Raw genomic sequence first — 13,578 nt, 5'->3', positions numbered from 1 at the left:
CTGTGTTTCTCTAAAAAATGTGAAACACGTCTCCTCTAATTTTTTATATAGATCCTTGATATTGAATTTCAGCGCGAAACGACACCCACCAAATCTTTGACCAAGTTTCCACCAAGGGGGGGATAGACTTTCCAAAAAATGCGAAATACCTCTCAAATTAATTTGAACAAAGAACTTTGAAATTGGTTTTGAGGCCGATCGGATAGTAAACAAAAAAGTTTAACACAAACGTTTTCTCGTGAGTTTTCCACACTTGCGCGTGGAGTTTTCCGAAACCCCGTCTTAACGTGCACGTTCATCACATAAAGTAACTACAGTGAATATTTCTGCTTTCTAGCTCCTACGGTTTGGGCTGTGTGTTGATTATCAATCAGTCAAGACAAACAGTATCTATATATTTTTCGTGGGTTTTTGGTAGTACTATTCCTGCCATGTGATTTTTAAACAAAAATACATGTTTGGTTTTCATATTAAGATGTTGGATCACTTATTTGTTCTTATTTGTAAGAATTAAAGATGCTAGAAATGTTCTGAACATAGTCTTCCCAAGCAATAGCAAATAAGTCGTCGACGTATTTTGTGGGTATTCGTTTAGTTGTTATTACTTCATTCAAAGACTCTTCTATTAAAATATTAGTGATACCGGCGACACTATTGGTAGGCCTTCTAATTACCGTTTATTTTTTTCGACGAAATTTGAAGTTTTCTTTTATGCAGAACGTCAAAAAATTCGTTCTTTTTTTGGTATTTGTGCAAGCTCTTTTACTTCGTTTTACCTCTTTGTGTATGACATCAAGGTCCAAAACTGTTAGACTTGGAAATATTCATCACCTTTTTATAGTCTAAAAAGTCTAAAAATAAGTTTTAAGATAAAATAACAACTCCAGAAAACTTATAAAACACTTCGGTGTCCTGTCTGCATTGATAGGGACGATAATGTTCAGAAAAATACAGGTAAACTCGAAAAGGGAAAGGACAATAAATTTTTATCCCTGAAAATAAACAAACAATATCTTTAAACATAACACAATATCCTAAGGTCATATAGCTTAAAAGCATAAACAAAAACCTTCGAAAATATGCGCGCCTATTAATTTTCCAATTTGATATTGTAGTGTGTTAAGATTGATAACAGCTTTCGAAGCTGTTCGAAAAATATAGGAGAAAAAATTGAAAATAAAAGTTTTAATAAAAACGAAAACTAAGATCTCAATAAAACTCAATAAACAAGTAAGAGGTTCTAGTCGGGAGCCCCCAACTAGGGGATACCCTGAACCCTCTTCTTTCAACATCAAATGCATATATATTCTAAGTATTTTAGAAGCTATATGTCAAGTTTGGTGACTAGTCTTATTATTTACTAAAATTGCCCAAAAAACAGGATATCGATATTGATTTTTATCGATTGCTTGGAAACGGAGTAAGTTATCAATTATCGGTAATAAACTCGATCTGCGCGGGAACTACGAGCACCTACATCCAAAATTTTAGTCTCTAGCTCTTATAGGTTCTGAGATCCTTGCGTTCATACATACGGACGGACAGACAGGCGGACATGGCTAGAGCGACTCGGCTATTGATGCTGATCAAGAATATATATACTTAATGGGGTCGGAGATGCTTCCTTCTGCCTGTTACATACATTTCGATTTCGCACAAATACAATATACCCTTATACCCATTTTTAATGGGTTCAGGGTATAAAAATGTATTTAAAAATAAAAATAAACAATTTTGTTCCGTTGCATTTTGTGACTCGCTGTCCTATTCTAGTCCGTTACCTTTATTTGAGCCAATTTAGTGGAACAACAAGACACTAAGTTACTTAACAAAACATATTGGAGGTCACTGAAAAAATTAGCATGTCACGTGCTGAAATCTATCGGAAGGGTATTGCAATAATTTCTTAAAAATGTATAGAAACATTTATATTCTGGCATTGTCATAAAATAAAAAATCACACAGTTTTAAAAAACCCACAAGAATCATTGACTCAAAACAAAACAATGCTATTAAAACGGGTGTGTTTTTCTTCCATACGCGCCACAAAATGGAAAATGTGATCTTTAGTGATATGCTTCATTGCTTAAGCTCTTACAACATTTTTAGGTCATGAACATGTCATCCAAATGTGTAAGTAGCGAGGCCAAGGACTATGACAAGGACTAGGACTATGACTCTATACAATACATTTTTTTAATTGTTGGCTATAATCTGGATCTGTGCATACTATTTAAGAGTCTTCATACCAAGTCTGTGTCTCTAGTCGTTAAAAGTGCCGACATATGCACAAAAACAGAATTCCGGCTTCCAGAGGATGTTATCGCTGGTATACAACAAAATATTAATGCGGGGGTCAAGCGGACGAATAGACATCCAACGTTAATTGATCGACTCGGATTTTACTACTGATTATGATAATTTATAAGTGGAATGGGTTGGGAGATGTTTTCTTTTGGCAACATATTTTTCCACAAAATCATTATGCCGTTTTTATCCGTTATTAATGGGTTCAAATAAAGGATTATCAGATCCTTGAAGTTTATGAATACTCTATCGAGGGTGTTAGCATGCTCCACAAATCATATGATAATTTTATCTGAGGGCGATATATTTAATACTAAATGTAAATGTTCTCGCCTAAGCGGGGACAAATAACAAGACGGATATTTTTCTTTTTACTAATATAAACTCGTTTTACTTTGGGAAAGGAGTTTAATCAATTGAAAGGACTAAACTTAATCTTACTGTAATTCCTTAGGTAAATAGCCTTCACATTTTCAATAAAATCATTAAGCCTTTCGGTGGGCATAAAATATTAAAATGAATAAATATTAAACTTACTTTATTCGATAAGCGTCAAAGTTGGATTTCTCATTGGCTTCGTCAATGCTTACTGAAGACTCTTCACTTTCAGAGCATTTCATTGAGTAAGTTGGTGGACTGTCGGTATGTCTTTGGATAAAATACGGCCTTGATCCGGATATAGTGTTACATCGATGTCCATGTTTCAATGCAATATATGTTTGATTACTACATTCACTTAGTGTCCGATTTCTAGTTGGCAAACTGTCGCAACGCTCACGTCCATAACCTAGTTGGTAAGATACGAAAAAAATTACAAGAATAACGAATTGGTAAAATGTCCAGTCCCACCAATTCGATAAACAACTATTTTCATTTGGTGAGTCAGTTATCGACTTAACATTTACTAGCCCATGTCTAGCGAGACGCGCGACATGGACGGTGTCAGACGCAAACTCGCACAGCGATAACCAAGCGATAATAAGCCACTTCGCCAACCAACACAAGGCGCAGTACAATCAGCATGGTACCTGGAGCCATGACACGTTTAGCCCCAAAGCGTTGTCACTGATGGTTGAGAACATGCAGCTTTTATTGTGTAAAACATGTGGTAAAAACTGTGGAGGATTTTAAATTCTGCTATGCTTAGAAAAAGAAGGCGGATATACGAGCGCAGAGCCGTTCCCTGGTGGAGCCAGGACATAGAGACTGCAAGAAGGGAATGCCATATCGACTACTCTTTGAACAGGAACACAGGAGATACAACTGCCAGTAGAAGGAAGAAAGCAAGCCTACAAGCGAAGAGGACCACACTAAAAAAACCCGCCGAGTGTAGCATAGACACCTTCCGGAGAAGCGCTTAGTCAGGGCACCCCAGAAAGCACACGCATTAATTGATTTGCAGACGACATAGCGGTTGAGACAGTCAGCAAGGAGTTGACTGCGGTAAAACAAATAACGCGATTCGTAAAGTTGTGAACTAGCTCGGGACCAATAGGCTAACACTGTCTGCGCACAAGACGCGGGCAGTACTAATCAGCAGAAAAGCAGGTGGCTGATCAGCAATGAAGTCAAATCATCCTGTACGCCACATCAGTCTAGGCGCCTTCTTTGAGGATACACGGTCACGACATAGCTCCTACCGTACTGTCTCCGGAATGAAATCACCGAGCAACTGCCCTCAAACTATAAAGCGATGGATGCATGATAGACGGGGTGGAAAAATACTCTCAATGGCAACTGTACTCTTTTGCTGGTCTCGGACATATGGCCTTTGGCGAGTAGGAAACACGGGTAAACTAACTTTTACTTGACTAAACTACTGACGGAACAGGGGCTTTTTAAATTCTATTTATATAGGTTTAATTACGAGACGGCCTCGTTTTGTTCACACTATCGCCGGGTTATAGAAGACGCAGAACATGGCTTTTTTTGTTTGTCTCAGATGCTCTGCTGAACGGCTAAGTCAAATTATTGGGAGACTCTGTAAAGTCTACGACTTATTAGATATCTGTTGATATGGCAATGCTTGCAAAAATTAAATACGTTGGCGTCTCTGCCGCATAACCTAGTGAGTGCATTTGCTAGCGAATAAATCAGTCACTTTTTTAGTTCTAAGCGAAGCTGTTCTTATTTCTTGTGATCGTGGCCGCTGCGCTGTTTACTACGCCAATAGGTTATGTGCCCAGGCAATATTCACAGGCAGCATTTTAATACCCATAAAACCCAATAAAAATGGGTAAAAAGGCTATAATGTTTCTGTGCAAATATAAATGTTCGTAACAGGTAGATGGAAGTATCACCGGCTCCATAAAGTTTATATATTCTTGATGAGCATAAAAAGCCGAGTCGATTTGGCCATCCCTGTCCGTCCGTCTATCCGTCTGTCCGTCCGTCCGTCTGTCCGTATGTATGAACTTGAAATTATAGCTGTAGGTCCTCCTAGTATCTGCGCAGACCGAGTTGACCTCTGATTTTCGATAACTTGCCCGTTCCCAAGTAATCGATAAAAATCGATACAACAATCCTATTTTTTGAGCAATCGCGAGTTCGAACTCTGCCAATCGAGATTTTTTTTTAATTAATCTTTATCACTTTAAAGGGGCGCGTAGCGCGGGCTGCATTCGCTGTTGGAATAAGAGGGTTCAGGGTATTCCCTAGTCGCTTGGGCTGCACACGTGTTTAATAGTCAATAATCGCACAAAACGGAGAGCAAAATCGTAAGATTGCACCGTTAAAGCTCTGCTTAGCAGGTATTAAGCTGCAGCATTATCAGTCGATCATTGAGACAAGAGTACTAGTGCCCAACGGACTCGTCAACGACAAGTTATTTTCTTATCCAAATAAAAGAATTAAATATAAACGTTCTGCTCTACGATTGGTAAAAGTAAAAACAGTCCCATTTCGGAATGAAGAGTGGTTTATTCCACGACGATATATAGATGCAGTATAAAGTGCGAAATATAAATTCTAGTGGAGTTGTGCTTAACGAAGGTACATTTGATAATCCGCCAAACGCGTAGGATAAACTAAAGTTCCCCTAGCAGGCGGCCATAATATCCTAAGAGGCAAACATTTGGTGACCACAACAGCTTATATAAGAGTTCAGCGGGAAACAGGATAACGGCAGCCCGACCACAGGCTTGGCTGCGTGGCCATATAAACCGGAACCAGCCAAATGCTAGGCTGTACGGGTGTTAACAAAGTTTATTCTCAGACGCAACAACGTTTTTACGCGCACGTCACCATTAAAAAGATATCCTGCGATCCACTTTATGATCGGCAGCTAGAACAGTGCAATCCGTTGTGTATAGCTGACAATTGGACGTAACGCTGGACCTGTCAGCGAGATTAATTGTCCAAAAGCTAAAAAGTATTAACAGGCGTCCTTTTAAATCGTTTGCTTAAATCTTAAAACAAAACCAAACAATTAAGAGGTCCTAGTCGAGAGATCCTGACTAGGTTCGAGTGTTCCAACACCAAATGGAGCAGCCTTACTCAAAGAAGACGCTGTTAACGTTTATCCACGATAAATAAATAATAGTATAAGCAAATATAAACAAGAGCTTTTAGTCGGGAGCTCCCGACTAGGGGATACCCTGAACCCTCTTCCTTCAACATCAAATGCGTATATATATTTTATTTTAGAAGCTATATGTCAAGTTTGGTGACTCTAGCTCTTATTATTAACCAAAATTGCCGAAAAAACAGGATATCGATATCGATTTTTATTGATTGCTTGGAAACGGAGTAAGTTATCGATTAACGGAAATAAACTCGATCTGCGCGTTAACTTGGAGCACCTACATCTATTTCTATTTTAAGTCTCCAGGTCTTATAGGTTCTGAAATCCTTGCGTTCATACATACGGACGAACGGACGGACAGACAGACGGACATGGCTAGATCGACTTGGCCATTGATGCTGATCAAGAATATATATACTTTATGGGGTCGGAGATGCTTCCTTCTGCCTGTTACATACATTTGGATTTCGCACAAATACAATATACACTTATACCCATTTTTAATGGGTTCAGGGTATAAAAAGAAATGGGCGTGTGAGAGTTATTTATGCACTCTCACCAACGCCTCGAAAGCCAAATTTTCAAGTTGTACATATTTTTTGGGATAGATCTGTAATTTCGTAGGCATCAAAAAAGTAGAATACTGTTTCACTAAGCAGCACAGAAGCAGAATATATGTCTAAGTCGACGCTGCAAAAGAGGCACTTTATTTAAACAAGTTAAATAACGAAATAAAATTGTTATTTACTGTACATACAGTTGCAATGTATGGCAATAACTTAAGTACCATGAATCTTGTAAATCCTGTTTTCTCATGCTAGAAGTGAGCATTAGGATGTTAAATTACACCATATAAGAACGGTTAGGAATAAAATAATATTGGTTGAAAACATAGCCTTACAAATAAAATGATGGCTGACATATTATCTAAGAGTTTGCCAAAAATTAATCATATAAACAGTACTGCTTTACTTAGATTACAAGAATGTAAGATGAATTGCAACTATTGAGAAGTGTTGATGAAAAATGTAACACGGTGGCGTCCCTGCCTTATTAGCTAGTAAGTGCATACAAACGAATAAATCAGTCTCTCTATTTCTTATGATTGAGGCTTTTTTCACGATCGTGGACGCTGGATTTAGTAATCCAAGGTGGTAATTGTTTACCACCTCCGCTGCAAAGACAATCAAATCCTTGCGTCATGCTGAAAGATGCGTAATTTTCCACCCAATCGGCCATGGCATGAGAGGGACACGGAGAGTGGGGGGTTTTTAACGGGTACAAGTTTCACAGCTATTGGTTTTAATTATTTGCTCTCCAATATAAAAAAAAAATTAAATAAACAATATGAAACCCAACAACAAAGGACTTTACTACAAACTAGACACCTAATAGTGTGACATTTTTTTAATTTTGTTTTTGGATTGTTTTTTATGGTAGCTATTTGATATTTATCAGATATAGAACGGATTATGTATATATAAAAGAAACATACTGGTTGTAATAGTGTATGTGGTGTGCGCTATCCATGTATCGTGTATCGTAAAAGGTATGTTTGTTGTATGTAATTGTAATACCCAAATTCAGCATTTATAAGTCTTACTATGGTCTCTAAATAAACCGAATATTTTATCGAATAATTTTTAAGATACCTTGTTTAACTTTTCCCCTACATTTATGTAAAACCCTATCAATATCGGATCACTATATAAAATAGTTCCCATAAGGACGATCGGTTCCTGTATGAATAACATTTTTGATTTTTAAGATATCTTACCTAAACTTAGCTCTTAAAAGTTTCAGTATACTCCCAACAACATAGTATATAAAATAGCTGTAATAAAAACGATCGGCCGCTTGCTGCCGAGCCTACTCAGCAACTACACCAGCCAAGAAAAAAAATAGTTTCCCCAGTAGGGCTCGAATTCGCGACAGACTGTATTACTTGCTATGTTCAATAATTGAGAATTATAGAAAAAAATAGAATTAAAACAGCACAGAAAACAATCACAATTGTAATGCTGTTGATAGAACTAGAAGAAGCCGCGCATGAATGTGTGTGTATACATGTATACAGAAATTCTTGGAATTTGCACTAGCTGCCGCAAACGTGGGGATTCAAACCATATAATTTCTGTATGTTTCTAAACCGATCTTAATGAAAATTTCTACAGCATATTTAATACCATAGAATATTTGTGTATTCTAAAACGTTAATAGCTTTAGAAGTGCGGCTTAAATTTGTGGGCAATGCAAGTTCGGTTATTAACTTGATTTATAGCTCTGCGGTGGCATTATAAAATAAAAATTTATTGATATTTATGCCCTTTTTATGTTCGTTGTGACCATTAGAACCGACACTACGATTTCCACAGCGGATATTAAGATAACCCAAGCGCGAAACAGCGACTGGGCGAGCTGATTCATATGCTACTGGATGAATTTTTATCCGCAGTCAGTGAGCTCTTGGATATCACAGAATATTGTCGACATTAGGTCTAAAAAAATCTGGTCTAGTTTACACTCAATATCAAAATCAAAAGCTGTTATAATTGTAAGAAAATACTGGCTTCTAGTGCATCGCACGTTACAAACTTTATTGGCTGACCAAACAACAAATATTGTGGCACTCAAGTGACTTTAACCCATGCTTTGAGTTGCTTAGCAAATATAAATTTTCATCTCCTCCTAATGTTGGTTTGTTTAGTTCTTACTATCTTGACTAATCTCCAATGGTGACGTTGTTGTTATATAACCCGTGTGCTGAAAGCTCAAGAGATTATCGAAATTGCAGCACACTTCGTTTTCGACCGAGCAATTAGGCTGCATCCTCAGCCCCACCAGCTCCTTCCATGACTGTTGTCCACGTAGGCAAATCGTTGTTCGCTGATTTATTGTGGCACTACTTGTGAATAAGCGGGAGCTCATATTATTATCAATGTCTGCAATGATTTGTTCCCAATCATCTGTCATCCCAAATTTTAACCTTTCCACATGATTGCTAATGAGCTTAAGCCAAAAATGCGAAATTAATCTCTCACCCACTTGTACTGTAACTAACTTTTTTTTCCGACCTTGCCAGATCTTCTTAGTGACATATTTTCTTCAATATTCATCGCCTTAAAGTATCCTCAATCTGCATTTGTGCAAATGTACTTATGTAACAAGCTGAGATGCTCCGACCGATCTATGCGAACTAGCTTCTCAGTTTTAAAGCTAGCGCCATGAAACTTTGCAGACGTCCCTCTTTTTGCGGATTACATATGTCGGAACCGGCTAGATCGGACTACTATATCATACAGCTGCCATAGCAACGATCAGTCGAACAGTAGGTTCTTGGTTATATCACATGCCCGTGTACTTATGTATGCGGATGTATGCGAATATGTAAAACATCATACACAAATTCCCACATCATTCTCATTTATAAGATGATTTCAACGCAATGCAACTATGGTGTTCAGGCAATCAATTGCATCTAAATTGGTCAAATTCTATAACCTTCAACGGTACTACACCTTATCTTGTCAGTTATACAATCGACAATACTCCATTGCGTATACGTTACTAAAAGTGAAGGATCTAGGGATTCTCTTTGATTCTAACCTCTGCTTCAATCTTCATACAGAGGCCAAAGGTGTACTTGGATTCATAAAACGTTGGTCTAAAGAATTTAACGATCGTTTCATTACGAAACTCCTACAAATATTTCCTGTTCGCCCTATCCTTGAATACTGCTATTGAATCTGGTCTATTGAACACGATAAGAAACAACTACTGTTTTTTCCCTTACGAGGTTTAATATGAAACCCAAATCTTCGGTTTCCATCCTACTCCAGCAGACTTTTTCCAAATCTTCCGTCGTCAACCAACCGTAGGACAGTCCTCTGTGTTGTCTTCCTACATAAGTGGATTGTTCGCGACAATCTATGTCTCTTTTCTGTTAGGGCAATCAATTCTCTTTTCCGTCTAGACCTACCGGGAATTATCGCTCTTATTCCTTCCTACGTCAATAAAAGATTACGCTATGCACATTCCTTTCCGCGTGTTATGCAAAAATTACATAAGCTTGCATCACGTGTTTTCTGGGATCTTTCTCTATTTTTATTAAATATCGTTGCTTTCAATGATATTCCATTAATATTTCTTAATATTTTCTATTTAACCCTGTATATATTTAGTATACGTATCTTTATTTTTATTTTTCCTTCTTTTTTCCTATTTATTGTATACAATAAAAATAAAGATACGTATACTAAATATATACAGGGTTAAATAGAAAATATATATATTTTTGTCCGATGTAAATAAGATATGCAAATAAATGGTCCGATGTTGATAGAATTTTGCAGATATATGAGAAGCATAGTTAACCTAATAAATTCCGAGTTTGGTCAAAATATCTTGATAAACAAAAATGTTTATCACGTAGCAACTTAATTTTCGAACGATCGGGCCTATGGCAGCTATATGATTTAGTGGTCCGATCTTAATAAAGTATTGCATATATATGAGGATCATAGTCAAACTATAATTGCCGAGTTTGCTCAATATATCTTAATAAACAAAAATCATACAACAGATTCATTTTCGAGCAATCGTTCCTATGGCAACTATATGACATAGCGGTCCGATCTAGCTAGTTCTAACATATGTCCTGAGTACAACAAAAAGAGGGATTTCTGCAAAGTTTCATAAAGATAGCTAGATAGATAGATAAAACTAAGAGACTAGTTCGCATAGAAACAGACAGACGGACAGAACGACATGGCTTATTGACTCGGCTGTTGCTACTGATTACACATTTCACGAATAAATTATAATACTCTGCAAGGATATAATAAGTAAGAGGATGTAGTCGGTAGGTCCCGACTAGGAAATACCCTGAACCCTCTTCAACTCGCGACAGACCGCACTACTTGCTATGACTCTACTTAAAGCCACCCAAATAATTTATTATTGAAAAAAAAAAAAAACAAATTAAAAGATCAGCACAGAAAAAAATTGCAATTACAAAGATATTGATAGAATTCTTGAAATTTGTGCTAGCTGTTTTTTATCGGAAACAAACTTGACCTACGGACAGACGGGCGGACAGACAGACGGACATATCTAGATCGACTAGGCTATTGATATTGATCAAGAATATATATACTTTATGGGGTTGGTTCTTCCTGTTACATATATTTGCACAAATATATTATACCCATTTTACCCATTTTCAATGGGTTCAGGGTATAAGAAATGAAGCAAATTAAAGAAACATTTTTATTGTTACTTTTTTTTTTTTGGTAAAACCCATTCATTTTTATTAATATTCACGTTTTATTTTTGTATTTTTGTATTTTATTATTAGTAATAGTTGTAGAAATGATCATAACCCCTATATACGATAAGATAAGACTTAACGCGAAATGCTTGAAACAGGCCTATATGTCAAAATATAAAACTTATTTCCGATAAATATTTAATATTTATTATTTTTGTAGTTGGGACTGTCCAACTACCCTAAGCACCGTGCAGTTTTTTTCTTTAACATTAGACAAAGTTTATTATAAACTCAGTTCCCTGTCCCGGAGTCGAACTCCATGGTCTTTCAACCGACCAGACTACTTTACATCGCCTTACCTTACCTCGCATCTATACCGAGAATTCGCTATTAGCGAAATAAAAATAGCAGCACAGAAACACAAAACAGCGTGCCATACAATGGGTATTGCAAATCTTCTTGTGTGTATGCTTTGTGCTAGCTACCGCTATAATGATTTCTGCGTGTTTCTTAAGATTACAATATATTGTACAAAAGAATTATAAGTACCATTAAAATTGTGGCTTTAACTATTGCGTCCAATCGATTAACTTAATTGATTTATACCTACGAAATGAAAGACACATGACCTGTATATATAACTATATATTATATAAGCTACATTTCAAATTAGTAACTTAAGCAGTTACGGCTAAGCAGTTACGGCTTTAGAAATTTGCCTAAAGGAGAGATTTCGATATCGATTTCGATTTCCATCGATTTTCGAACACTAACTCGTACTACGCGAGCACTAGTATGACCTACGTTCAAAACATTAAGTTCCTGTTACATTCATATGACCAAAAATATTATACCCTTTTTACAAATTTTCAAAGGGTTTAAGACATATAAGTTGATTAACAACGTTTTCCATGCAAAAACCTTCTTTTCGAACCAACGTTTAATGATGAAACGTACGTGTCCGCCCATCATAATTGACGAGCATCAAGGGCGTATAAACTTGGCTTGACTTCTATGCGTTGCACATTTCATGACAAAATTATTATCAAATAAAATAATATGAAGAAAATAATATTTTACTTACTGTTATACTGTGGAGAAAAACTGTTTCTTATTTCAGTTTGATTTTGTCGTTTCTGTAAAACGTTAATAGGCTTTGATGCTTCATTTGCTGATGACGAACGTTTCCTCATCGGCTCACTGCTTAAATCTGACTGTCCTTTGTATACATTTAACAAATTCATATTCGACTCAGACTTAGCTGACATTGCGCTAAAAGTAAATTAAAAATTTTGAGAATTAGCATTTTTTAAGGACTGCTTGGCTTGTTTGTATTTCACATAAAACATTTAGATTGATACACTGTATTGACTATATACAATATACATACTAAAATAAGTAACGACCATACATTTGAATGCGAAACAAAAATTCTGGTGAGGCTTTCGCTCTTAAAGTATAAAGCCAACGGATTGACTTTTCGTCTTTTTATAAGTAAATCCAAAAATGATTTTCTTAGGTTTCTGGCCTGAACACCACCTTTGCCAAATTTGTATTCGTGAAGTTTACTGAGGTAAACCGGTATCTATTAAGCTTAAGCTTATGATTGAAATGATTGAAGTAATAATTCATACAAGTTAATTTTAAAAAGATTAGTAACAATGGGATTTATTTGTCTACAAGTTGTCATTTCAGGTTTTATTTTTTTGTTAGTCTTTGGGCCAGTGCTTTACAAAAAACAATACAATCGCAATTGAATTCGAAGCAGACACACATGAATGTGTGTAAGTACATGTATACAGAAATTATGGGAATTTGCGCTAGCTGCCGCAAACAATATTTGTGTAATCTCAAAAACTCAATTGCATTTAAATTGTGGCTTAAATTGCTAGGCAATACACGTTGGGACATTAACTTAACTTCTAGTTCTGTGGTGGTAGCGGGAAGGTGGCGATAGGTATAAAATGAAAGAGACTTAACATATATAGAATATTCTAGAAGCAACATATTAAGTTTGGTAACTCTAGCTCTTATTATTTACCTAATATGTTCAAATAACAGGATATTGATATCGTTTTTTTTTTTTTATCGATTGCTTGGAAACGGAGTAAGTTATTCATAATCAGAAACAAACTTGATTTGCGCAGGCACCAGAAGGCCATCCAGCTACAATTTCAGTCTCTAGCTTCTAAAATCCTTCGTTTATAAGTGTTATCTGTTGTGCAGCGTGTCTGTTAATTATTGCATTTTATAAAACGCGGCGTCAGTTCCGTGTTTGTTGTTATTGGCTGTTTTGAGTCTTTTGCCTTGGTGCTCCCCTGTGCATACACTTGTTTGTGCGTGTGTTCGCTGCATACTTTCTGCTTGTGCATCGAGCTCTCGCAAATTTCTTTCTATTGCTTTTCGCACCAAACAATTTGTTTGTGTACGAATAATTGTTTTTTGAGTGTTTACTTGCTCTATCTTGTGCACCGTTTTC

The 13,578-nt window shown here is 36.4% G+C and overlaps 1 protein-coding gene across 5 annotated transcripts in view; it reads right to left on the bottom strand.

Moving 5' to 3' along the window:
* The window catches only part of chico (insulin receptor substrate 1 chico), a 98,403-nt gene that overhangs the window by 21,403 nt on the left and 63,422 nt on the right, over positions 1 to 13,578 (bottom strand). For 4 of the 5 annotated variants that reach the window (XM_002060048.4, XM_032433307.2, XM_015168330.3 and 1 more), the window contains 2 exons: positions 12,184 to 12,371; positions 2,845 to 3,094 (listed from right to left, as the gene is read on the bottom strand). In XM_002060048.4, coding sequence (XP_002060084.2) covers positions 2,845 to 3,094; positions 12,184 to 12,371 — 438 coding nt within the window. The remainder of the gene's footprint in view (positions 1 to 2,844; positions 3,095 to 12,183; positions 12,372 to 13,578) is intronic. The other variant, XR_011417317.1, reaches the window with a different exon arrangement.

The sequence above is a fragment of the Drosophila virilis genome, unplaced genomic scaffold, assembly GCF_030788295.1.
Source record: "Drosophila virilis strain 15010-1051.87 unplaced genomic scaffold, Dvir_AGI_RSII-ME tig00001625, whole genome shotgun sequence".
Classification (NCBI taxonomy): domain Eukaryota; kingdom Metazoa; phylum Arthropoda; class Insecta; order Diptera; family Drosophilidae; genus Drosophila; species Drosophila virilis.
This window is presented reverse-complemented; position numbering and strand designations above follow the sequence as displayed.